The 23290-nt window shown below is 47.9% G+C and overlaps 1 protein-coding gene across 9 annotated transcripts in view; it reads left to right on the top strand.

Annotated features, from left to right (window-relative positions):
- The window catches only part of TMEM108 (transmembrane protein 108), a 363451-nt gene that overhangs the window by 334673 nt on the left and 5488 nt on the right, over nt 1-23290 (top strand). For 5 of the 9 annotated variants that reach the window (XM_055380900.2, XM_055380901.2, XM_055380899.2 and 2 more), the window contains 2 exons: nt 12435-13844; nt 22859-23013. In XM_055380900.2, the coding sequence (XP_055236875.1) occupies nt 12435-13844; nt 22859-23013 (1565 nt within the window). The remainder of the gene's footprint in view (nt 1-12434; nt 13845-22858; nt 23014-23290) is intronic. The other 4 variants (XM_063704197.1, XM_063704198.1, XM_055380906.2 and 1 more) reach the window with 2 other exon arrangements.

The following is a 23290-nucleotide window of genomic DNA, read 5'->3' on the forward strand; positions in this document are numbered from 1 at the left end:
GAGGGCTGAGTTTCAGAATTCAGTTGCAAAATTCAGCTTATGCCCAAAACTCAAATTACACCTTGGGGTATGGCATCCTGCCTTGAAATGGGAAATTAGGCAGTCTCACAAGATGCACAGCTGTGTTGCCTGAGCTGTTTTGTTCCAGGCAAACTGGAGCAGGCAGTGAACCTTTGGCAACTGAGGAGAGCAGGGCCAGACAGCTTTGCAGCCATCCAACAGAACCAAGTGAGAATACCAAGCAGCTTTGCACAGTGCTCCGGGAGAAGCCACAGGGGCTCAGGAGCAGGCATGCTGTGTGCCAGAGGGAGCAGACCCCCTTCTTAGACATCAGCCCTTCCTCAGGTAGGCCTGCCCATCCCCTCTTCCTGGACACTTGGCCACTGTCTCTGCTAACCACTAGCCGCTGCCTCTTCTCCTTCCTCCTCAACAAGTTCTTTTGTGAGGGGAGAGAAAGTGCTGAGAGATGTCAGCATGCCTGGGAGGATGTCAGGTCAAAAGCCCCAATGTTCTTTTTAGGTAAGTGATTCTCAGGCATGATCAGGCCAGGACGTTGTGTCTTTTTCCTTTTCTGGCTTTGGAGAATTTGAAGCTAAGGGTACACAGATGCTGGTGTGCTCAAGTCAGGTACTTTAGGCAGGTCCCAGGACTCTCCAAGAGGTTCCCTAGGAGTCCCAAAGGTCCTGTTATGCTCTCTGACGAGTGCACTGGACCAGACCCCAAGCCAGGGGCTGCAAGCTCTGGGGATTCAGTGCACTGGGTTTATAGGAGCCAAGTGTTCCGGAGACACCACTGCAGGCCTGTCCCTTGCATCTCTAGGGAGTGCCTAGGTCCTTCATGAGGCTGTTCTATTAGCTGCCCCCCTAACACAAACTCCTATTTGTCCTATTTCCTGCTGCTGTCATCACAGCCTTCCAAAAGCATAAACCTTGAACCACAAAGCAAAAGCTGAGACTTGTCTCTATAAAATCCAAATCTTGGCAGACACTCTCACACCATCCTTTAGAACTCTGGAGAGAAATGCAGGCCAGTTTGCCTAGGTAATTAGGAATGGAGCTTACCATGGGGGGAGCAATTGTGGAACGAGAGGGTCTCTGCAGCAGATCAACAGGAGTTAGGTTCCAGCTCAGCTTTCTCCTGCCTCACTCTGGCCTGTGGGATGTGTGTGCATTTGATGCAGTTAATGTTAATCACAGAAGCAAGCAAAGTAAAAAGATAAATACATACACGCACGCGCGCACACACACACACACACACACACACACACACACACACACACACCCACCCTGAATTGGCATGTCACAGGACTGATGTTGTTTACTGCTTGCTTTCATTGACATTGTCTCCAAAGAAATAAACATCTATGATTTTGTGGTAAGCATTCAGCTGCAAATAACTCAAATGTGTGGAATTATTCTTTCATTCTCACATGGTTTCAAAAGCATTATTGTGCTCTTATGATGTATCAGATAGTGAACTAAGCTCTGAGGCTCCAGATGGCTCGGTTCAAGAACTCACAGCCCCATGGGAAGGTATAAGTTTAGTTTAGAAACTAAAACAAGAGTTATCACCTATTTAATGTGAGGCACTGTGTGGGGCCTTCCAAGCATCTTAATCGCATATTCCTACCCTAAAAGCACTCTGCACATAGGCATTATTTTCCTTATCATACAGCTGAGAAAAACGAAGCTTAACTAATTTGCCTGAAGTCTACAACTAGAAAATTACAAAGCCAAGATTGAACCCAAATCCCACTGACCCCCAAGCCCATGGCCCTCCCACTATGCCCTCTACCGAAGGTCTCTGCGGGGAAGAGTCACAGTAGGAACAGGAACAGAGTGTCTGGGAGCACTGGGCAGGGAGCCACCATTTCTACCTGGGGAGTTGAGGGACCTTGACCTTGCCAAGACAAAGAGACAGTCAAGTTGGGTTTTGGAGATGAATACATCATCACCGAGCAGGAAGGGAGTATGGGCAGAAATTGTGAACGAGACTGGACGTATCCGTGTCCAGCATCGTATGTGGCTTCCACATTTAAGCAACAGGGTAATCTAGCCCCATGGTACTGACAAATAAGCTTTGATTTTCATTCAGCCTGCTTGGTCAAGAAAGTAGTGGCTGTTTATATTACATGGGTGGTGTTTACCCTGACTCCGCAGTTGGAATTTGAACAGGTTAAAAACTGTATGTTCAGGTTGTTGTCTCTCTGACCATTTCATCTAACTCCATACTTTGAATTAGAATGTTTAAAAAGAATCAGGAAATATAGACAGATAAAGCAAGTCTTAGAATTTTCCCTCCTCTCTCTAAGTGGACTCCAAAGCACATCAGTAGATAAATTTGATTAGAATCTATCAACTAGGCTAAAAGAGATCCAAGGATCCAGAAGCTGGCATTAAGGCAGGGAGCGTCTCAGCAACCATACCCTTACTCTGCCACCTGCATGCCCGCATCTGTGGGTACATGATCTCACACCAGGGTGCTGGGAAAGTTGCCTACAAGCCTCCCTTCAGTTATGTCCCCTTCTAGAGCCCACCCCACGGGGTAGCCTTCACATTGCATTGTCCCTGCTCTCTGCCATCCATGCACCATTTTAAAAATATATTTTTAAAATTTAGAATAGTTTTAACTATACAGAAAAGTTGCAACAGTAGTGCAGAGTTCCTAGATGCCTTGTTTCTACTTTCCTCTGTGATTAGCATCTTATATTACTGTAGTGCATTTGTCACAGTTAGTAATATGGATACATTATTATTAACTGAAGTAGCACTTTGTTCAGACTCCTTTTTTTTTTTTTTTTTTTTTTTTTTTGCCTAATGTCCTTTTTCTCTTCCAGGATGTCATCTGGGATACCACATTACATTTAGTCTTCATGTCCCCTTACACTCCCCTTGGCTGTGACAGCTGCTCAGACCTTCTTTGCTTCTGACCCTTTGCAGTTTTGAGTACTGGTCAGCTATTTTATAGACTATCCCTCAATTGGGATTTGTCTGATGTTTTTCTTATAACTATACTGGGATTATAGGTTTGGGAGGGGAAAACTACAGAGATAAAGCACCTCTTTCATATCAAGGGTACATATTGTCATCATGACATTATCACTGTGGATGCTGGCCTTGACCACCTGGCTGAGGTCGTGTTTCTCTGGTTCTCTACTGTAAAGCAGGGAACCGTTTTTATGAGCTTCTTCCTTTTAGTTTGGGAGGGTACAAGGCAGTCTGGACTGATGCATTTGTGTTCTTTCCCATGATGTCAGAGAGATGTTCCATGAATATTAATGATCTTTTTATTTTATTAGAGGCTGAGTTGACCTTTTCATCCATCTAATTTGACTCATTTTTGTTTATTTGAGGCAAGTCTTTGAGAGAACACTTTTGGTATATGAGTTTATGCTCCTGTCACCGCAAATTGTATTTCCTTCTATACTATTAGCTCCTTAAAGGAAATGGCTATGTCCTCAATATTGCAGACACCATATAACAGCCTCCAGCTTTATTCCATCTGTTTCCCCAGCCCATAGTGTGTGTGTGTGTGTGCCAGGAAGCTTCATGGCCCTCCTAGTATGCATTTGTTCTCTATTTCCCTGAGGGAACCTGTGGCTGTTGATCAGAGAAATCATGATGCTGTAGAAAGAGCCTGGCATTGAGATGTTTCCCTTCTCTGAGTCTGGTCAGGAAAGGAGGACAGTAAGGAAACCCAAGTTAAAATCAGCCCGTTGAGCTCCAGCACTTAAAAGCCCTTGATGTCTCAATCCAGAGTGGTCACTGAAAGAGCTTTTATGTCACTTCTACATGGATGGTATTCCAGTTACTGCTGCTGCCTAACAAACCAAACCACTGCAGAACATAGTGGCTTAGATCAATAACAATCATTCATTTTGCTCATAAGTCTGTAGCTGGGGAGGAGTCACTTGTCTCTGCTCTCCCCAGACTCAGCTGCATGGGCTGAGTCTAAGTCAGCTTGATGGGCTGGAAGGTCCACTTTCAAGATAGCTCATTCACATGGCCAACAGGGTTGTATTGCTATCATCTGGAAGTTAGGCTGAGGCTGAAGGCCATGAACCTCGGTTCCTTTCCACATGGGCCCCTCTCCAGGCTGCTCAGACTTCCTCGCAGCATGGCAGCTGGCTCCCAAGAGTAAGCACCACAAGAAAACCAAGAAGTAGCCATACCACCTTTTATGATCTGACCTTAGAAGTCAGGTAGCATCACTGCAGCCAGTCACAAACCCACAAAAAAAAAAAAAAACCCACCCAGATTTAAGGGAAGGAACATAGACCTTACCTGTCAACAGGAGAGCCAAAGTCACATTTAGGAAGAGTAAGCAGATTGGAATGTACTGTGGTGGTCATTTTTGGAAAACACCAGCTGCCACAGATGGCTAGTAAGTGATTTAGGAGAGTTTCTTATTCTTCAGCGAATATGTCTTGTAGCCTAGGTGCTGGACTAGATATGGGCATATAACATGGAATCAGACATGGTCCCAGCCCTGGCAGCTTCCACTTCAGACAGGGAAACAGACAAGACACTGGCCATTTCCATTCAGAGAGGTGAGAGCTGGAGTAGAGATAAGCTTATAGGTTATAAGCACACAAGGAGGGATTCCTAACAACAGTTTCAAGGCCCAGGAAGAATTCTCAGATGAGTTCTAGGTGAGAAATGTTTGTACCAAGTTGAATCAAATGACTAAGGCAAAAAAGCTAAAGCTGAAGATTAAAGGCAGCATAGTTGCCCCCAAGTGTTGCTGCATTTGGGGAAAGATTTGTTTTTTTGTCATGGTCATCACAGCTGTTACTATTATTATCTTCATCAAGCATTCCTCTACTCATGTAGGACATTTTCCTGGATCAAAAATTTCTCAGTTTCCAGGATTTCTTGGGCAGTCAGGATCAGAGAAACCTGGGTTTAAATCCTGGTACTGCTACATGGTGGTCATTTTGACCTCAGACAAATGACTTTAACCATATGTGAATGTGGAGATGACGGGGGACTTGAGCTGAAAATTTGTCATTCTTCCCTATTTCTTACCCCTGGGAAAAGGCCTATGCTTACTCTGTGTGGGTATGTGTTCACGTGTGTTTGTTCATATGTTTTTTAGGAGACCATGATCTGTCAGCCCCCTAGAGCTTCAGCACAAGGTGAATTCATGTTGGCTGAAGGCCATAGGTGTGTCTGGGGCACACAAGCCCTGTCTCACATGACTTTCTTGCTGGAATGTATTCAAGAGATTGTACTCTGGGAAGCAGTTTCCCAAAGTACAAGTCATGGACCTCATCAGTCTAGCTGTTGAACCAGTAATCTCAGAGATGTCTGTAATCTACCAAACAATGGTCCCAGTTAGCTCTAAGCAGAACTTTCTGTCCTTCAGCCTTCTTATCTGAGGCATGTTCCCAGCAGGATTTTATAGTAGGGAACATTTTAAATGTGGCAACCTGTAGTGAGGGAAGCAGAAAAGATTTGCACTCAAAACTCCTTGGTTTCATAAAGAAGTGAAGTCACAGGCATGGATTGCCTCTTAAGATCAATCACCCAGCTCACCCTGAAGTCAGTGATACATATTTATTTTTGGTTAAGTGAAACCATGCTCCAAGGAATTAGAAGTTTATATTTGATCTTTAATAAAAGGAATCATTGGAGTTCAGAGATGGACCATACTAGAACACTGGAACCACAGTGAGTATAAAAAGAACACTGGCCAGGCACAGTGGCTCACGCCTGTAATCCCAAAATTCTGAGAGGCCAAGGCAGGCAGATTGCTTGAACCCAGGAGGTGGAGACCAGCAACATGGCAAGACCCCATTTCAAAAATTAGCTGGGCACAGTGGCGTGTGCCTGTAGTCCCAGCTACTCGGGAGGCTGAGGTGGGAGGATCACTTGAGCCCAGGAAGTCAAGGCTGCAGTGAGCTGTGATCACGCCACTGCACTCTAGCCTGGGTCACAGAGTGAGACCTTGTCTCAAAAAAAAAAAAAAGAAATTTAGATAGATAGATAGATAGATAGATAGATAGATAGATAGATAGATAGATAGATAGCTAGCTAGCTAGCTAGCTAGCTAGCTAGCTACAGTATGAGTTTGGCACCTTAATGGGATTGGCAGGCAATGAGTTGGCCTGAGTCCCTCCCTGTCCCTAACCCTGTGTGTAGCTGTGTGGCCAGGGTAAATCATTTCACTTTGTTGGGCCTCAGCTTTCTCATCCGTAAAGTGGAGGAGCTGATACCAGAGTCCCAACATCCCTTCCAATTAAAGAACAATAATCTTGAAATTAGAAAAGCCCATTTCCTGGCAAGGTTGTGTGCTGTTGCTCATGCAGAAAACAAACTCCCTGATGGTCAGACTTAGTGTGCTTAGATGCTCTTTTCTTTTGTTTTTGAAACATCAATTGCAGAAGCTAAATTCCCAAGTGTTCCAGTTACCTATTGATAATAGAAACCAAAACAGTGGCTTAAAGCAGTAACAATCATTTATTTTGTTCAAAAATCTTAGGGTTGACCAGGCTCAGCTAGGCAGCTCTCATTTGGGATCTCTTGGGTGATTGCAGTCCGGCAGTGGCCAGGGTCATCTTGCAGGCTCTTCACTTTCATGTCCGGTGCCTGGCTGGGGCTGGGACAGCTGGGTCTCCTCAGGTGTTCCTGTTACTCTCTGCAAGGTCTCTTTATGTGGCCACCTCGAGGGAACTGGAGTTCTTACAGGGGACCAAAGCCCCCAAGAGAAACCTGTAAAAGCTGCATGAGCTTTTTGGCTGTAGCCTCAGAAGGGATGTAGGGTGTCACTTCTGCCTCATTGTATTCATCAAGGCAGTAACAAAGGCCTACCTAGGTTCAAAGGGAGGGGAAACAGACTCTACCTCTTGGTGGGAAGAATGTCAGAGAACTTGTAGACACAATTTAAAATCACACCAAGAGTCCAGGATGGTTCAGAAGACTTCTCAGACTGCTATGATTTGCTGTTAAAAGGGTTTAAAACAGCAATGCACAAAATATCTTGCAGTAGAAAACCTAGTTTAATGGGGAAGGAAGATCTACTTAGAAAGAAGAAACTTAAAATTATGAAAAAAAGATAAAATTCTATTTTTATGAATTTTCTGTGTAACAAATATGCCTTGTGTGTATATAAGCAATTTTAAGAAAAAGTGTGTATGTATATGTGTGTATATATAATTTTTGTTATATATATATACACACACACATATATAATTTTGTGGTTTTTATATACGTAATTTTTATTCTACCAAACAATGGAGTGTATGAGATGTTAGGATTGGGGAAGAGGAGAGAATTAAATCAGGGGCTTCCAGTCCTTTTATTGTACTACTACAAGCTCCCCCGGTTACTTGCAAAATGAAGTTAATTTACTGGGTTGTTAAAAGAACACCAAATGTGTCATACAGAGCCCTGGAATAGAGATAGAAAAAAAACAAGACAGAAGAAAAGTCAAGAGGCCAACAATAGAGAATCAGTTCTCCAAAGATGTGAATCATTGCTTTTGAATGGCAGAGCCCCCTGGGGAGATGGGTAGAGCAGAACAATAAATGAAAGTAGTGGAGAGCGTAGACTCTGCAGCCAAGCTGCCTAGGAACAAATTGCAGCTTGCCATTCCCCAGCTATATGACCATGGGCAAGTTCCTGTACCTCTCTGTGCTTCTTTTCCTCAGTTTGCAACAGGGAGCTAATAATACTACCTGCTTCATGAGGTTGCTGTGAGAATTAAATATGTCAGTACAGGCTTAGCCCTTTGAGCAGTGTATAGTACATATTAGCCATTTCTCTTTTCACCAATTCCCTTGTTGCCTTTGCCAGATGCAAATGTCATGCCCAATATGGACTGCAGGCAGCCAACCAAATAAACAGGAGAAGGAGGACCTTTCCTTCCCTTGGGTCCTGAGCTCATGTATGCATTGGAATTTTCAGTAGGAGGAGACCTTCTTGTGATGTCTGGACACCCATCAATATGTAGATTCCACCCCACAACAATTGTCCATATTCAGACACGTTTTAAAAATCGTTTCCACATTTCAAGCATGTGAAGCTAGGTTTTAGCTTTAGTCTCTACTACATATTTGGAATTAAAGCCTCTAGAGTCCATTATGCAAATCCATGCAAATAATATGCAAAGAGGCAGTAGCCTCAGATTGTGGGGAGGGGGAGTGTGTAGTCCAGCACAAAGGGCCTTGAATGAAAATTTGCATGTGTTAGGGAAGCCCTGGGTTGAAGGCCTTAGATGTTTATTGTGACAGTGTGCATAGCATTCAGTTGTTAACCTTTTGTGCCAAAGAAGAGAGGTAAATGCTTGTCTGATTTCCATATTGAAGGTGACAGTAGAGGTTGGAGGTGGTATTTGGCTAGCACAACATTGTAGGGATTTTTATTATACAAATGAAAAGTTGCTTTGAAATAATGGCTGTGGTCCAGGCTGTGTCCCCAACCAGCAATGTGTTCTTGGACAAGTCACTTCCCTCCTTCTGTTGCCCACTCTGTGAAATGAGGGGATTGGATTAGGTGAAATGCCAGATCCCCTCTCACTGTAACATGTAAACATCATCCTCCAGGTAAAAATCCCTTGGCACCCACGGTGGCAGTATCCGTTCATTGTGCCAAAGATGTACTCTGAAGTCCAAAGAAGAAAGGGCTAAGAGGTAACTCTACAGTTCTAGAGAGAACAATAACTTCAGGGGATGCTGATAGCTGAGTGGGGGAAATAGGCAGCAGCAACAAGGACAAACATATTTACTTAGGCTGTGTATCTTACAGCACCAAGGATTCCAGTCAAAGGCTTCCCAGCTAGGAGGATGTTAGTTCCTGGAGTGCCAATGATGGGAAAGTCAGAGGAATTTTTTTCCCTGAGTGTTTTAAAGATCAGTCTGTATTAACCCCTCTCTCTGCCTCTTGCCTCTGGAGTGCCGCAAAAGTTCTCCTAGAGGCCATGGTGGCTCCTCTCCCACGTGAGGGCCTGTCCCTGGGGTCAGCCAACGTTGCTTCCAAAAGACTGCTGTGTCCTTGGTCTCCGGTCTTTTATTGTATCTGACACATCTGGTGCCTGGCCCCAGAGATTCCCCGGGCCCTTAATTTTAACTCCAGCTGTTGCAGCAAACACCAGCTGGGTGCAGGCAGAACCTGACAGCCCTATGGCCCAGAGCTTCTCTGGTCCAGCTAATGGAGACCTGGCGTCAGTCAGGAAGTGCAGTGATGAGCATCCCAGGAGCAGCCCTTGATCAGTGAATATGGGAGCCTCTGGGTGAGTGTTCTTTTCAGGCAGACAATTTGAGGTGCAGCCTACTCAGCTCCACTGACGTCCCCTGTGAGTTTGAGGTGCCCACCTGGACCAGCTCATAACCTGCCCTCAGATTGGTTTTCCCTGTTTCACTCATCTCAGACCCCCACGGCTGACCCCACAGATCATTTACTCATCTCAGACCCCCACGGCTGACCCCACAGATCATTTTCCAGTATAAACTTCCTTCACAAAAGCCCTGTCTCTGTCTCTCCTTTTTCAGAGGATCTCTAACATAAGGCATGTATATTAGTTTGCTAGGGCTTCCGTAACACAACACCACAGACAGAAATGTATTTCCTCACATTTGAGGAGGATGGAAGTCTAAACCCAAGGCGCCATTTGAGGAGGATGGAAGTCTAAACCCAAGGCGCCAATAGGGTTGGAGTCCCCCGAGGCCTCTCTCCTTGGCTTGCAGATGGCGTCCTGTAGCTGCCGTGTCCTCACATGGTCATCCCTCTGTGCACACGTGCTCCAAATGTCTGTGTGTCCTAATCTCCTCTTGTTAAGAAGGACACCAGTCAGATCGAATTAGGGCCCACTCTATTGGCCTCATTTTACTTTAATTACCTCTTTGAAAGCCCTATCTCCAAATATAGTCACATTCTGAGGTACTGGGAATTAGGGATTCAACATAGGGATTTTGGGGGTGCATAAGTCAGTCCTTAACAACACTTAACACTTGTGAGCTAAACAGACACTTGAAAGGGAATGTCCATCAAAACATGGAGGTCACCACCACTAGCCCTAGGAATAGATTGTCTCTCTGGTGTTAAGCCGTGGGCAGGATAGGGGCGCCAGAATAACCCTGAGCAGGTCAGAGCATAACAGCGCATTAATTCTTCTGGGATGCAACATACTGTCCTCTTCTTCCTCCTTCTGGATCATTGATAGTGGTTGACCAGGATAAGCATGCACTTTAAAGACAACCCTTGTTTCACATACTTCTGCTACTGTGTGACTTTCCACATGTTGCCTAATCTCCCCAAACCTCAATTTCATGCCCCACCAAGTGGTCATATGGATTAAAGCATGAAAGCCTGGGCCAGGGCAAGTGTTCAGTAAACAGGTTTTAGGATTGACTCGAATACACAGAATGTGCTGTCGGTGTGTGGTCTAGATCAGGGGTCCCCAACCACTGGGTCGCAGAGCAGTACCAGTCTGTGGCCTGTTAGGAACCAGGCTGCACCACAGGAGGTGAGAGGCTGGTGAGCCAGCATCACCACCGGAGCATCACCGCCAGAGCGTTACCGCCAGAGCTCTGCCTCCTGTCAGGTCAGCGGCACCATTAGATTCTCATAGAAGCACAAACCCTATTGTGAACTGCACATGCAAGGGATGGATCTAGGTTGCGTGCTCCTGATGAGAATTGTGAATGCCTGCTGATCTGAGGTGGAAGAGTTTCATCCCAAAACCATACCCCCTCACCAACTCCAGTCCAAGTGGAAGACAATTTGTCCCTGGTGCCAAAAAGGTTGGGGGCCACTAGTCTAGATCATGAATGAAAGTATAGGAAAAAATAGATTGTTTAGGGCAAATTTTTGGTCCTAGAGTTGGTGGCTGCTACAGCCTCAGTGCAATCTAAAGTCCCCCGCAGCCTCCCACTCCGCACCAATTTAGAAGTGCAGGGTGAGGACACAGGCCCATGCCAAGGCTCCACCACACACCAAATGGTGATCCTGGGCCTTGTGTCAAAGGTATGCCTGGAGATCTCCTCCCCATCTCTGCTTCTCGCCAGGGCCCTGCCTTCTCCATCAGACACCTGGGAATCACAGCTGGGGCCCCTGCTTTGGCCGTTTGTCCTGCTGGAATCTGATGGAGGAAAGACGCTCTGAGAGAGTAATTAGACGCAGACAGAGATCTCTCTCCATAGTCAGGAGAGCCTAGCAGGGGCTGAAGGAACTGCCTGAGGGTGACAAAGAAGGGGATCCATGAACAAGGAGGTGCTAACAGGATAAGGAGATGCTAACAGGTCAGAATCAGGCCTCAGAGGACTGTTGGCCCTTCCTCAGCCATAGAGACAGTAGAGCCGTAGAGACAGGCTCTTCCCAACCCATGTGTTGTCAACGGCTCCTACATGTCATGCTTGCATGAGGTACCATTTTAAAAAATAGGCACATGCTATTGTGATTGATAAAATCCACACGTAACTAGAAATGTTTTTAAACGTATACGTTTTTGTCCTTGTGCATTTTCTTGAACTGCAAGTATGCACATTAGCTATCATACAAAATCCTTTTTTTTTTTTTAAATGTTCAAAAGGGCTCCTTCTACTCAAAAAGGCTGGATATCACCAATGACAATTTTTCAGAGTTCAGCCACATGAATGCCATAGGAAAAGCAGTTAATAACAACCATGACACCAGCCGGCATTTGTAGAAGGCACCTTCTGTTCCAGGCTGTGCTAAGTGCTTTTATGGGCTCCAGGTCTGGTTGCTCTTCTCTAGACCCCGGTCCTCTTCTGCCTGTCACTCTTCTATGGCACTGAGACATCTTTGTCTTATTTTAGGATTGTTTGTGGATATGTGCGAGCTTATCCAGGGCCAGAGACTGCCCTGTTCGTTTTTGTGTCCTCCAGGGTCAGGGAGAGGGTTGAACCTCCGTAATTGTTTGGCGAATGGTCCTGAAGGGACAAAGGTCTGTTTGCTTGTACCTTTGTGTAGTTTATAAATGGAAGATTCAGAAAAGGGCATAGGAGTTGGTACATACTGCCACCCAGGCCTTCCTCATTTGGCTTGGGGTGGCTCACACAGGCTTCCCCACAGGCAAGCTGGCTTTGACCACTCCTGGCTGCAGAGGAAGAGGCAGATGTGGAGGCCACAAGCCTTCTACACCTCCAGCCCCAGCCTGTTCTGAAAAGTTGCCCTTGTGGGGAGGGCTGATGGCGTTTCTGAGGCATGTGGGAAAGGAGGAGGCTGGCCAGGGTAGCTGCTCTGCTTCCCCTGGTGCTGGTCTCTCTTTCCAGCAGGTACTGGGCAGCACCTACCTAATAGACCTGCCCAGCTCCACAGACAGTTCTGATTCAGTGTTGGGGCACTAGTGTGGGCTCAGGAATGCTCCTGACGTTTCCTGAGTTCCCAGCACTGTCCTAGGCCACAGGTAAGAAAGGCCCAGGCTGTATGCTGCTCCCCAAGTATTTTACCTCTTCTCTCTGTCTCCCTCTCAAGGTTTCCTGCTGATCTTGGCACTGACTGAAGCACTGGCATTTGCCATCCAGGAACCATCTCCCAGGGAATCTCTTCAGGTCCTCCCTTCAGGCACTCCCCCGGGAACCATGGTGACAGCACCCCACAGCTCTACCAGACATACTTCTGTGGTGATGCTGACCCCCAATCCTGATGGACCCCCCTCACAGGCTGCAGCTCCCATGGCAACACCGACACCCCGTGCAGAGGGGCACCCTCCTACGCACACCATCTCCATCATCGCTGCGACAGTAACCGCCCCCCATTCTGAAAGCTCCCTGTCCACAGGGCCCGCTCCAGCAGCCATGGCAACCACATCCTCCAAGCCAGAGGGCCGCCCTCGAGGGCAGGCCGCCACCACCATCCTGCTGACAAAGCCACCGGGGGCCACCAGCCGCCCCACCACAGCGCCCCCCCGCACTACCACACGCAGGCCCCCCAGGCCCCCAGGCTCTTCCCGAAAAGGGGCTGGTAATTCATCACGCCCTGTCCCGCCTGCACCTGGTGGCCACTCCAGGAGTAAAGAAGGACAGCGTGGACGAAATCCAAGCTCCACACCTCTGGGGCAGAAGCGGCCCCTGGGGAAAATCTTTCAGATCTACAAGGGCAACTTCACAGGGTCTGTGGAACCAGAGCCCTCTACCCTCACCCCCAGGACCCCACTCTGGGGCTACCCCTCTTCACCACAGCCCCAGACAGTGGCTGCGACCACAGTGCCCAGCAATACCTCATGGGCACCCACCACCACCTCCCTGGGGCCTGCAAAGGACAAGCCAGGCCTTCGCAGAGCAGCCCAGGGGGGTGGTTCTACCTTCACCAGCCAAGGAGGGACACCAGATGCCACAGCAGCCTCAGGTGCCCCTGTTAGTCCACAAGCTGCCCCAGTGCCTTCTCAGCGCCCCCACCGCGGTGACCCACAGGATGGCCCCAGCCATAGTGACTCTTGGCTTACTGTCACCCCTGGCACCAACAGACCTCTGTCTACCAGCTCTGGGGTCTTCACGGCTGCCACGGGGCCCACCCCAGCTGCCTTCGATACCAGTGTCTCAGCCCCTTCCAAGGGGATTCCTCAGGGAGCATCCACAAGCCCACAAGCTCCAACCCATCCCTCCAGGGTCTCAGAAAGCACTATTTCTGGAGCCAAGGAGGAGACTGTGGCCACCCTCACCATGACCGACCGGGTGCCCAGTCCTCTCTCCACAGTGGTATCCACAGCCACAGGCAATTTCCTCAACCGCCTGGTCCCCGCCGGGACCTGGAAGCCTGGGACAGCAGGGAATATCTCCCATGTGGCCGAGGGGGACAAACCGCAGCACAGAGCCACCATCTGCCTGAGCAAGATGGATATCGCCTGGGTGATCCTGGCCATCAGCGTGCCCATCTCCTCCTGCTGTAAGTGCCGCCGTCTCCCACCCATCCTCTCCCTCTACCACATCACTGGCTCATCCCCAGCATTCCTTTGTCCCTGATTTGGCATCCTTGCCAAGTGGGCTACAAAAATTCCCAGAATCTCAGGAAACTAGGTATCAGGACAGGTTATCCCTGACCCTAGTCCTCAGCTCTGCCTGGCCATGGCTTGAATGCCTGCTGATCATAAAGTCACAACTCCCAGGAGCTGGGGGAGGACCTTACAGGCAGTCTAATCCAACCCTGCATTTTGCAGAAAAAAAAATGCCAAGCTAGCAGTGACATGGCTCACCCAGGATCCCAGAATTAGTGAGAGGCAGGGCTGGGCTGAGAGCTTGTAGCAGCTGTCTTCCAGCCCAGTGCCCTTGTCATGACACCACTCTGCCTCAAGGTAGCCTGCCAATGCCTCTAGCGATCTGGCACCAAGACACCATAGGTCAATGTCGATGCTTCAAAATTTACAGCCTCCAACTAGCAAACCCCTCACCTTCCTCTTTATCTTCCATCCTCTTTCTTGTGTTTTCTCTCCTCCTGCCCCTCTTCTCTCCTTCTGTCTCTCTTCTCCTAAGAAAGAAAAAGAGATAAAGCTTTCATCTGGTGGGAAGTTCTATAGCTTTGGCAAAAACCTAGTTCTTGCAGCTAAATTAAGGCTTCAGAGTTACGTAAATTCTAGCAACTCTCCGCCCCCACCCCACTTTATTTGTTCGTAGGTGATATGAGCTGATTGCATTGTGGACCTTGTCCTTAGTTTTTGCCCTCCCAAGGCCACCAGCTTCTCCTCGCTGCTGCCTGGCACTCTGTGAATGAGGAGTCAGGAGGCATTCTCTCTGTATTCTCCATAAAGAATCTGATACAGCCTCTCAGAACTTTAGGGATTTCATTATGTCTTCCCTCATGTACTTGAGCTTTGATTCTTATGATTCTTAGAGTTTCTCTGATAGCCTTGCAGGAATCCTCAGCCACACCCCACCCCAAATGGTTACCATCTGCCACTCCCTTACCCCCTTCCAGGGATGGCCACACTGCCCCACCCTCATATCCCCGCTACTTGGACAGCCCATTCTCCTCTGACCCTCCAGGTTGTTGCCCAGCTCTCCTGGGGGCCTAAAGTTTGCCTTCTTGTGATCCCCACTCTATGGCCCTAAGCTGTGCCATCTGAAGCCATACAACTCTAGTTTGTCTAGCAACGTCTGAAACATTTGAAACAGCTCTGAAAGGCAGCCTTCTCTTCATCCAAGCTGCTCAGCCCCGGCCCTTCAAGTCTTCTTTGTAGGGCTGCATTGCCTGGGCCTGTCTCCCATCTGCCCCCTCTGGGGTAGCTTCTGCTTTGTCTCCCAAAAGGAAGCACAGCATTCCACCTGTGTCTGGCTACGGAAGAGGGAGCCGATGGTGGACTCTTTCTTTAGTAGCACTCAGGCAGCCAGCACTGGCATCAGCTCTGCTGGTTGTATTGGCTTCAGGTCATACATAGGCTTGCCCTGATCTCAAGAGGAACAAAGCCCCGAAGGCTTCCCTCAGGGAAGGCTGCTGAGCCAGGGCTCCCAGCTTTTCCTCCTGCTCTGTGTTGTTAGTGCAGGAGGTTTATGCCTTTAATGCGAACCATGATTTCCACTTGGCCTTGTGTTGCAAGATCTTTTTATATCCGGAGTCTAGATTCTTTTCAGGAGCCGCCTCTCCTAGCTTTCGGTCTCCTTCAGGTTGATGAGCAATGTAAACTTTCCATGTCAGGGCTGGGCAAACTGCTTCTGCTGAAGGACCCAATTCAAGAAAAGTAAAAGTGTTTGCAAGTTGCATATTTCATTCTTAATGAAAACAGCTTTATTGTCTCTCATGGAAACACACATTTACACATTTATTCTTAAAACTGAGGTTGCCCACTTCTAAAACAGAAGAATGATCATGAGAAAATGTAGCACTATTAGCCAATGAATTCTTAATAATGGTTGGTCATATCTGAGAAGTAACTACAGTAGAGACAGCTTCCTAATTTTCCAATCTTTACACGTGTCTAGGATGCTCTCGTTTACAAAGTGCATTCCGTTATTTTTTTTATCATTCCATCTTAGACCAGCCAGAGACATAAAAGCAGGAACAAGCAAACACACTGCTAAACACACAGGTGCCACAGTGACTCCAGCTGTCCTCCACACCTTACAGGTAGGGAGTGAGTCACCAGGTGAAGTGATTGACCCAAAGTCCTGACCACACAGTGAGTCAGCCTAGATCTGGTAATACAAAATCTGTTTGATTCAGTGCAGGATTTCCTGTGTGCCCATTGTGTGCCAGACACTGTGCCGAGCATTAGGGAATCTGAGATATGGGCCTCCCTCTTTGAGCTGGATAGCCTGCACCCCACAGGCTACACCCACCTGGATTTTGCAATTCTAAAAGGACTCCTACTTCTCCCCCAGCCCTTCTGTTATGTATAAGCTTGAAATTAGATCAGATCTTATTGCAAAGCTGGAAAGCCCATGGGCTGCCTAAACCATGCATAAAAATGTCAGCCAAGACAGGAGCAAGGACACAGCCTGGGACTGCCCCTTGAGGATTCTTCTGGCACCCTGAAAGGAACCTTCAGGTGCTGGAGATGGAACATATTACTTTCTAAAGAAAGACACAAACTTTTAATAAAAGTGGACTCTGGTAGCCCCTTGGGAACCGCACACCCCACTCCCTCTGATGTCTGTCTTGCGTTTCCACTATACACAAGGAGGCTCTTGCCTTGGCCCTGACTGCCTCCACATCAGCTCCATGTCCTCAGTCATGGCCCCAACTCCTGCGGGACCATCGTTAACCCTGTGAAGGCTCCAATGAGAGGGCCATTAAGGTGGAAGAATATTTCTCCAGCTTCAGAACCCTGTGCTCTCGGGAACTATCCTCATCTATTTGGACTGTTTTCATAGCCCAGCACCACTCTAGTTATCAGGAAAGCAGACCTCTTCCAGGTCTAAGGGCCCCTTGTTTTGGACCTTCTCAGTGGCTTCATTTATCTTAAAGCTACTCTACAGACCTCAAAGAAGGGTTTCATCCTTTGCCAGTTTGCCAGATATTTCAGGCACTCTGAGTCAGTAGTAAAGTGCATGCATCAGTTTCCTCTCATCTGGCGTTTCATACCAGCACTGGCCCCTGCCTTGCTTCTCTGAAGCCACCAGAGTCAGAATTCAGATGGGCGGTGTGCTGGGCAGGGGTGATCCTCTGCTCCTGGTAGAAGTGGGAGTTGAGTAAGGCAGATCCCAGGCCTGCGCAAGGAGGGAGGGTGTCCGTTCACCTGCCCTCCCAGATTGCAAGCCACAACCAGTGCCTGGAAGCATATATGTGTCCCGGGGCTGAGAAATGCTTTTCTCTCCTGAGCCCTGCCAGACACTCTAAGCCACGCACGTTTTCAGAAGTACTGAGAACTGAAATTGATTGGATTCAGGCCATAATGGGCTAGGGCAGAGGAGCCAGGTGGCTCCCAAGCTGGTCTCTGCTGCCACCATCAGGACGCACAGAGCCCACCACTCTTGCCAGAAGCCTCCACGCCTGGCGCTGAATTGGTCGGCGCTCACCATTGTCAGCGGTCTGAGTTTTCATGAGCATGTCAGTTTTGTGGCTCTGGCAGGGTCCTTTGCCTATTTGTCACATGTGATGTCCATTTTTGAAAATGCCTTCACCCATCCTCTCTGCAAGAAGATGGGGCTGTTTGGAGGGTGAGATTAGAAAAATAGACTAGCTGCAGATATTTGTCATCACCAACTCAAGTTCACCCTGGCCAAAGTGGAGTAGCCCCTCTCTCTCTGACACTAGACACTTGAGGGCACCCTCTGCACCTGGGCCCCAGAGCAGTCTGGCCTCCTTCTAGACAGTGGAGCATTAGTGCAGCATTCAAAGAGATCACATACCATTGTGCTGATGGTTGCTCAGTGAATATTAGACCTGAATGTATATGTGTGCCTTTTCACTCACAGGCCCTGAATGAGTTTATAATTATTATATAAGAAAACCCGGGTGAGAATGACTCTTGCCAATGAAAAGAGTAGAAGAGATTGGGATCAGAAGGCATTATGGCTGGGAAACATGTCTCCTTGGAGCTTACGGATCAAACAGGGATGGGAGAGCCTCAAGGCAATGCAGGGATATCCAGGGAATGTCCCCCAGCTGTTCCAGTGTTAGACCCATACCCTGACAGCTCTTCCCTGTGCATCCCAGCCAGCACCTCCAGGCAGCACTCAGTCCTCACTTCATGGCTTCTCCCCAAGAGGGCCGTGGGCTTCTACAGGCACATTCCCACCTGCCAGGCTGGTGGGTCAGACACTAAGCCCCCCAGCCTGACCTCCCTCCATACCCTGAGGCCTCCCTGTGACCTCCTCCCTCAGCCTCCAAAGGAGGGAAATGGCTGTGCACAGCCCAGGTGCACATGGGCACCCATGGGCGAATCCTTTCCCTCACTGGTCTCAGGTTTCTCATCGACAAAACAAAGGGGCCAAACTGAAATGTGTCATCACTCCCTGTCCTCACAGTTAAGCCTGCATAGATCATTAGAGAGGAAGCCTGGTATGCTTCTAAGACTTGGCTTGTGGAATCAAACATACCTGCACACAACCCCAGCTCTTAACATTTGTTGGCTGTAGGACTTACACAAGTAACTTAATCATTGATCCAGTGTCTGTCTGCAAAATGGGACTCCTGTCCACTGTGTTAGTTCCTTCGAGATGCAGGCATCAAGATGGGATTAGGCATATAAGAGAATTATTGGGGGAAACACCTGTAAAATGTTCAGGAAGGAATTGAAGTAGGCAGAGGAAGCCCCAGACTGCAGTGCAGGCCTGATCCCCATGAAAGGAGAGGGAGAAGGAAAGAGAATTCAGTAGGAAGAGTCTTAGACTACAGTGTTGTTCTAAGAAAGTTTCTGCCAGCCAGTGGGAGTCCTTGAGCCATTAGAGGGGTTCCATGTCCAGCAGGAACAGGCCTGCACTAGTACCCCTGTCATGGTCAATCATGGCTGACCAGGGCATTTTCATGGCTGCAACCTCAAAGACTTGTAAAATCAGAGATGATGCATGTTAGGTCTTATCTTAGCATCTGCCATGGAGAAGTTACTCAATAAATGGCAGTGATCAAACAGTGATGATTATTCATCTTATTGTTTTTAAGATTTGCAATGCCTGCTCAAACAGGCCCGGGAAAGAGCAATTCAATAGTTGTTTGAAAGGTTGAATCCTCAGGGGACCTGCAGGGTTTCATTTCCATTTCTCATCACACAGCAGATCCTATCACCTGAAAGCATGCCCTTCCACAAATGTGAATACAGTACTCAGGGCTCCATCTGAAAATGGAGTGACCCCTCTTCTTCCTGTCACACATCTGACAAGCCATGGATGACTCCCCAGTGACATTCCTGGGAACCCAAGAGAGCTTAATTCCCAACTCTGTTTTAAAACTCAAGGAAATTGGGACTCCATGACCTCCTCCAGAGTCTTGATGGCTACTGCCTCAGGAGAAACAGAGCAGTTGAAGCTTTTTAACTAAATGGGAAAGGGAACAGTTAACATCTTGTGTTTGCATAGAGCTGCGCAGTTTACAAAACGCTTCTGCATATGTCATCTCTATATGCTCCGCTGTTCAGGACAATATAGGATAGTGGATATCAACTTGAAGATCATCAAGACCTGGATTCAAGTTGCAGTAATTAGTTGGGTGATCAAGATCAATACTATTAGCTTCTATGACCTTCAGTTACCTGTTCTGAAAATGGGAATAGCAATAGTGCCTTCCTCAGGCAGTTATCATGTGGGCTAAATAAGCTTTAAAGTGCCTGGGTCAGTGCTGGGAATATAGTAGAGACCCTGTAAGTCTGACTTGTACTTTTCTTTCTTGGATGAAAGGTGAGACCACTGAAATAATGAATGTTCTAACCCCTAGGTGGAGCTTTGGCCTTGAGCCACCCAACAGGCATATAACACAGTTTTTCTTTCTAGATCTCTCTTGTAGAGGATGTTGGGAGAACCAGAAGAGAACTGTCATTAATTAAGAATCCATTGTGTGTCAGGCATTGTGTTTGGCATTTTGCATCCATGATCTCTTTAATTCTCATTACAAGCCTATGAAGTTCATCTTAAGTGACTTCCCAGGTGGAATACATGGCAGAGTCACCATTTGAACCTAGGTCTTTCTGTAGCCAGGCTGGCTTCCAGTAAGTAAATGAAATGGTGTTTGAAAAGCACTGGAAACTCCCTGAGAGAAATATAATCAGGCCAGGAGCATGAACATGTGAGGGGAAGACAGCGTGGAGCAGAACTTTCTGTTCTGACTCCCAGGCCTTCCCGCAGGGCAGGATCTCTGCATCTGGCATTCTAACAACATGGGCTGTTAGAGCACTGGACTGGGGGGCGGAGGACTTGGATTCTGCAACCTCTACCAGCCCAGGTTAGTAGCATGGCCTTGAGCAAGTTCACCTCTCTAGGTTTCCATGCCCCACCTTCTAGAATAAGAATGTAGGCTGGGGGAAGGGGCTGATTTGGTTCAGCACCTACTGTGCACCAGGGATGATTTGAAGTGCTGGCAGATGTATGACTGCATTTAATCTTCCCAAGGAAGCTGACGCTGAGAGAGGTTAAGTAACTTACTCAAGTGATGCAAGTAATAGATTGTCACCTAGATTCTAATTCTAAATTCGATGTCCCTTTTGCCCTATTGACTAGGCCTAAGATGGCATCTGTCACTTTGATTCTGTTTGCTTATAACTGCTCAGTAGATCAGAGGCACAAATATCTTTCTACCTTAGAGAGGCGTGCAAACTATACAAATCTGACTCACAGATACACTTTTCCCCTGCCAGCCTGTGTTCTGTGTCTATGGCAGTGTTTTGTGGGGCATGATGGGATGTGCCCCTACAGGCTGATAACTGAAGAGCTGTTCTGTTTGTCCTGATTGCTCCCCTCCCTCTAGCTCTAACTCTACCAAAAGTGAGCTGGAGCTGAGGAAACAGCACTTTTCCCACTTCCCAGATGGTTCCCTCTTTATGGCTTCTGTCACACCAGCTAGAACTCCTCCAGGTGTTTCACCATGCCAGCTGCAGGAGCAGAGTGAAAGGTAGTGACAATGAAGAACAGAGACACCAGAGAAGGGGACAGGGGACCCGGGGTCTTGTCCCAGCTCTGCCACTCACATACCTGTGACCTGTGGCAAGTCGGCCAGCACTTTAGGCCACAGTTTCTCCTCTGTAGAATAAGGAGGCGGCCTGAATTAGCAAGTTTCAGGCTGAGCACCACAGCCCCCTCCTTGCCCCTTTCCTCTTCAATCATCTGAAGAAAGGGTTTTTTGGAAGGAAGGGAGGGAAAGAGGAAAGAGATCCACAATATTTGAAAAGTTCTGTACCAGCTAATCTCTAAAATCCCTGTTAGCCCTAACATTCAGAAATTCCTTCTATGTTTTAAAGATTTTTTAAAAAGGATCTAGAAGACTGAAAAGCAAATTAGAAGTCTTTTTGATCAAAGCAGATCAGATAAAGTAGAAACTTACCCTATCTCCTGACCTTGTACAGAGACCTTTCCAGGTTGAGAGGCCAGCAAGGCTGGCAGCTGGAAAGAAAGCTACAGAATTCCCCAGGCAGCCTACAGGGCCCTGGGCTCTGGGCTCTGAGGTCTCAGCCTATACAGGTGCCAGCTTGTGCAAATGCCCCACACCCTGGCATGAACCCACCCCTGATGCTGGCCAGACCCTCAGGCTGCTGCGAACAGAGCTGGCCCTCTGCCAACCCCCAGTGCTGGCCTCTCTGGACAGCCCAACCTGGGACCCCGACTCCCCAGCACAGAGATGGTTGGCACCACCAGGATGTCAGATGTGGCTCTTGGCTTCAGCTCTCCTCATCCCCAGAGGCTCTGGTGATGATGAACCTGGAGCAGGATATACTCAGTCCTCACTTCATGGCTTCTCCCCAAGAGGCCTCTGTCACCCTTGTCCTTGTGTTACCCTTTCTGCAGTGTGAATCTGGACAGGCCACCCCACCTCTCTGACCTCAGAAGCCTTCCCTGCTCACAAGCCACTCAATTCACACATGGTTAATCAACAATATCGAGACATAATTCTTCCTCCTGGGCCCTGGGAGTCTCAGGGATGAACAGACAGGGTCACATGTCGCACTGTGCTCAGTCAAAGTGTGTGGAGCCCACCTCAGGCCATCTGTGCAGGTGGGCTTTTGCATCAGTCTAAGGCAGGAATCAGCTGGTTAAGAGTATAGACTGGCCAGGTGCAGTGGCTCACACCTGTAATCAATCCCAGCACTTTGGCAGGCTGAGGCAGGCAGATTACCTGAGGTCAGGAGTTCGAGACCAGCCTAACCAACATGGCAAAACCCTGTCTCTACTAAAAATACAAAGATTAGCCAGACATGTAATATCCCAGGCACCTGTAATATCCCAGCTTCTTGGGAGGCTGAGGCAGGAGAATCGCTTGATCCCAGGAGGCAGAGGTTGCAGTGAGCCAAGATTGCGCCACTGCACTCCAGCCTGGGCAACGGAGCTAGACTCCATCAAAAAAAAAAAAAACAAAACAAAACATAGACTTTGGAGTCCAGATGTCTGGGTTTGCTCTTGGGCCTATCACTTTACCTCTCTGAGCTTCAGTTTTCCTATCTGTAAAATGGGGATCCTAACAGTACTGACTTTATGGGGCTAAATGGAGGATTAAATGAATATTTCTAATGTCCTTGGAACCATGCCTGGGACATAAGTCCTATATAACTATTAGCACAGGATTTTTTGATGATGATGATGATGATAGTACCAGAAAAGCTATTTTATCAGCATTCAAGACTTCTGCCCCGTGATTTTGCTCTGTGAACTTCTGCTGTAAAGGTCTTCTGTGGAATTAAGGCTCACTTTGTACAGTTCACCATGCCCTGCCCCTTTTCCCACCATACACTTACTCCAGCTGGGAACTCTCCTCATCAGTTCGGTGGTGCAACCCAGGCACCATCCTTGCTGCCTCCCTCTCCTCTCTGACTTGCACTGTCTCCATAGCTGTCCTGCTGACGGTGTGCTGCATGAAGAGGAAGAAGAAGACCGCCAACCCAGAGAACAACCTGAGCTACTGGAACAACACCATCACCATGGACTACTTCAACAGGCATGCTGTGGAGCTGCCCAGGGAGATCCAGTCCCTTGAAACCTCTGAGGTAATGAGCTTGAAAGTGCTGGCCCCACTGCAGGGAAACCAGGTCCAAAGAGCCATGGGGCATCTGCTCATTTCTGAGTGCCTTGCTCCTTAACGTATGGCCCATGGACCAGCAGTATCAATAACACCCAAGAGGTTGTAGGCCCTACCCTGGTCCTACTGAGCCAGGATCTGTGTTTTAGCAAGAATCCCCAGGTGCTTTCTGCACAGTAAATTTTGGAAGCACTGTTCTGGGAACAGTGCTTTTGGTTTCTGGGAACCAAAACAGACTTTTGGTT

Source organism: Gorilla gorilla, chromosome 2, assembly GCF_029281585.2.
Source record: "Gorilla gorilla gorilla isolate KB3781 chromosome 2, NHGRI_mGorGor1-v2.1_pri, whole genome shotgun sequence".
In the NCBI taxonomy this organism is placed as follows: domain Eukaryota; kingdom Metazoa; phylum Chordata; class Mammalia; order Primates; family Hominidae; genus Gorilla; species Gorilla gorilla.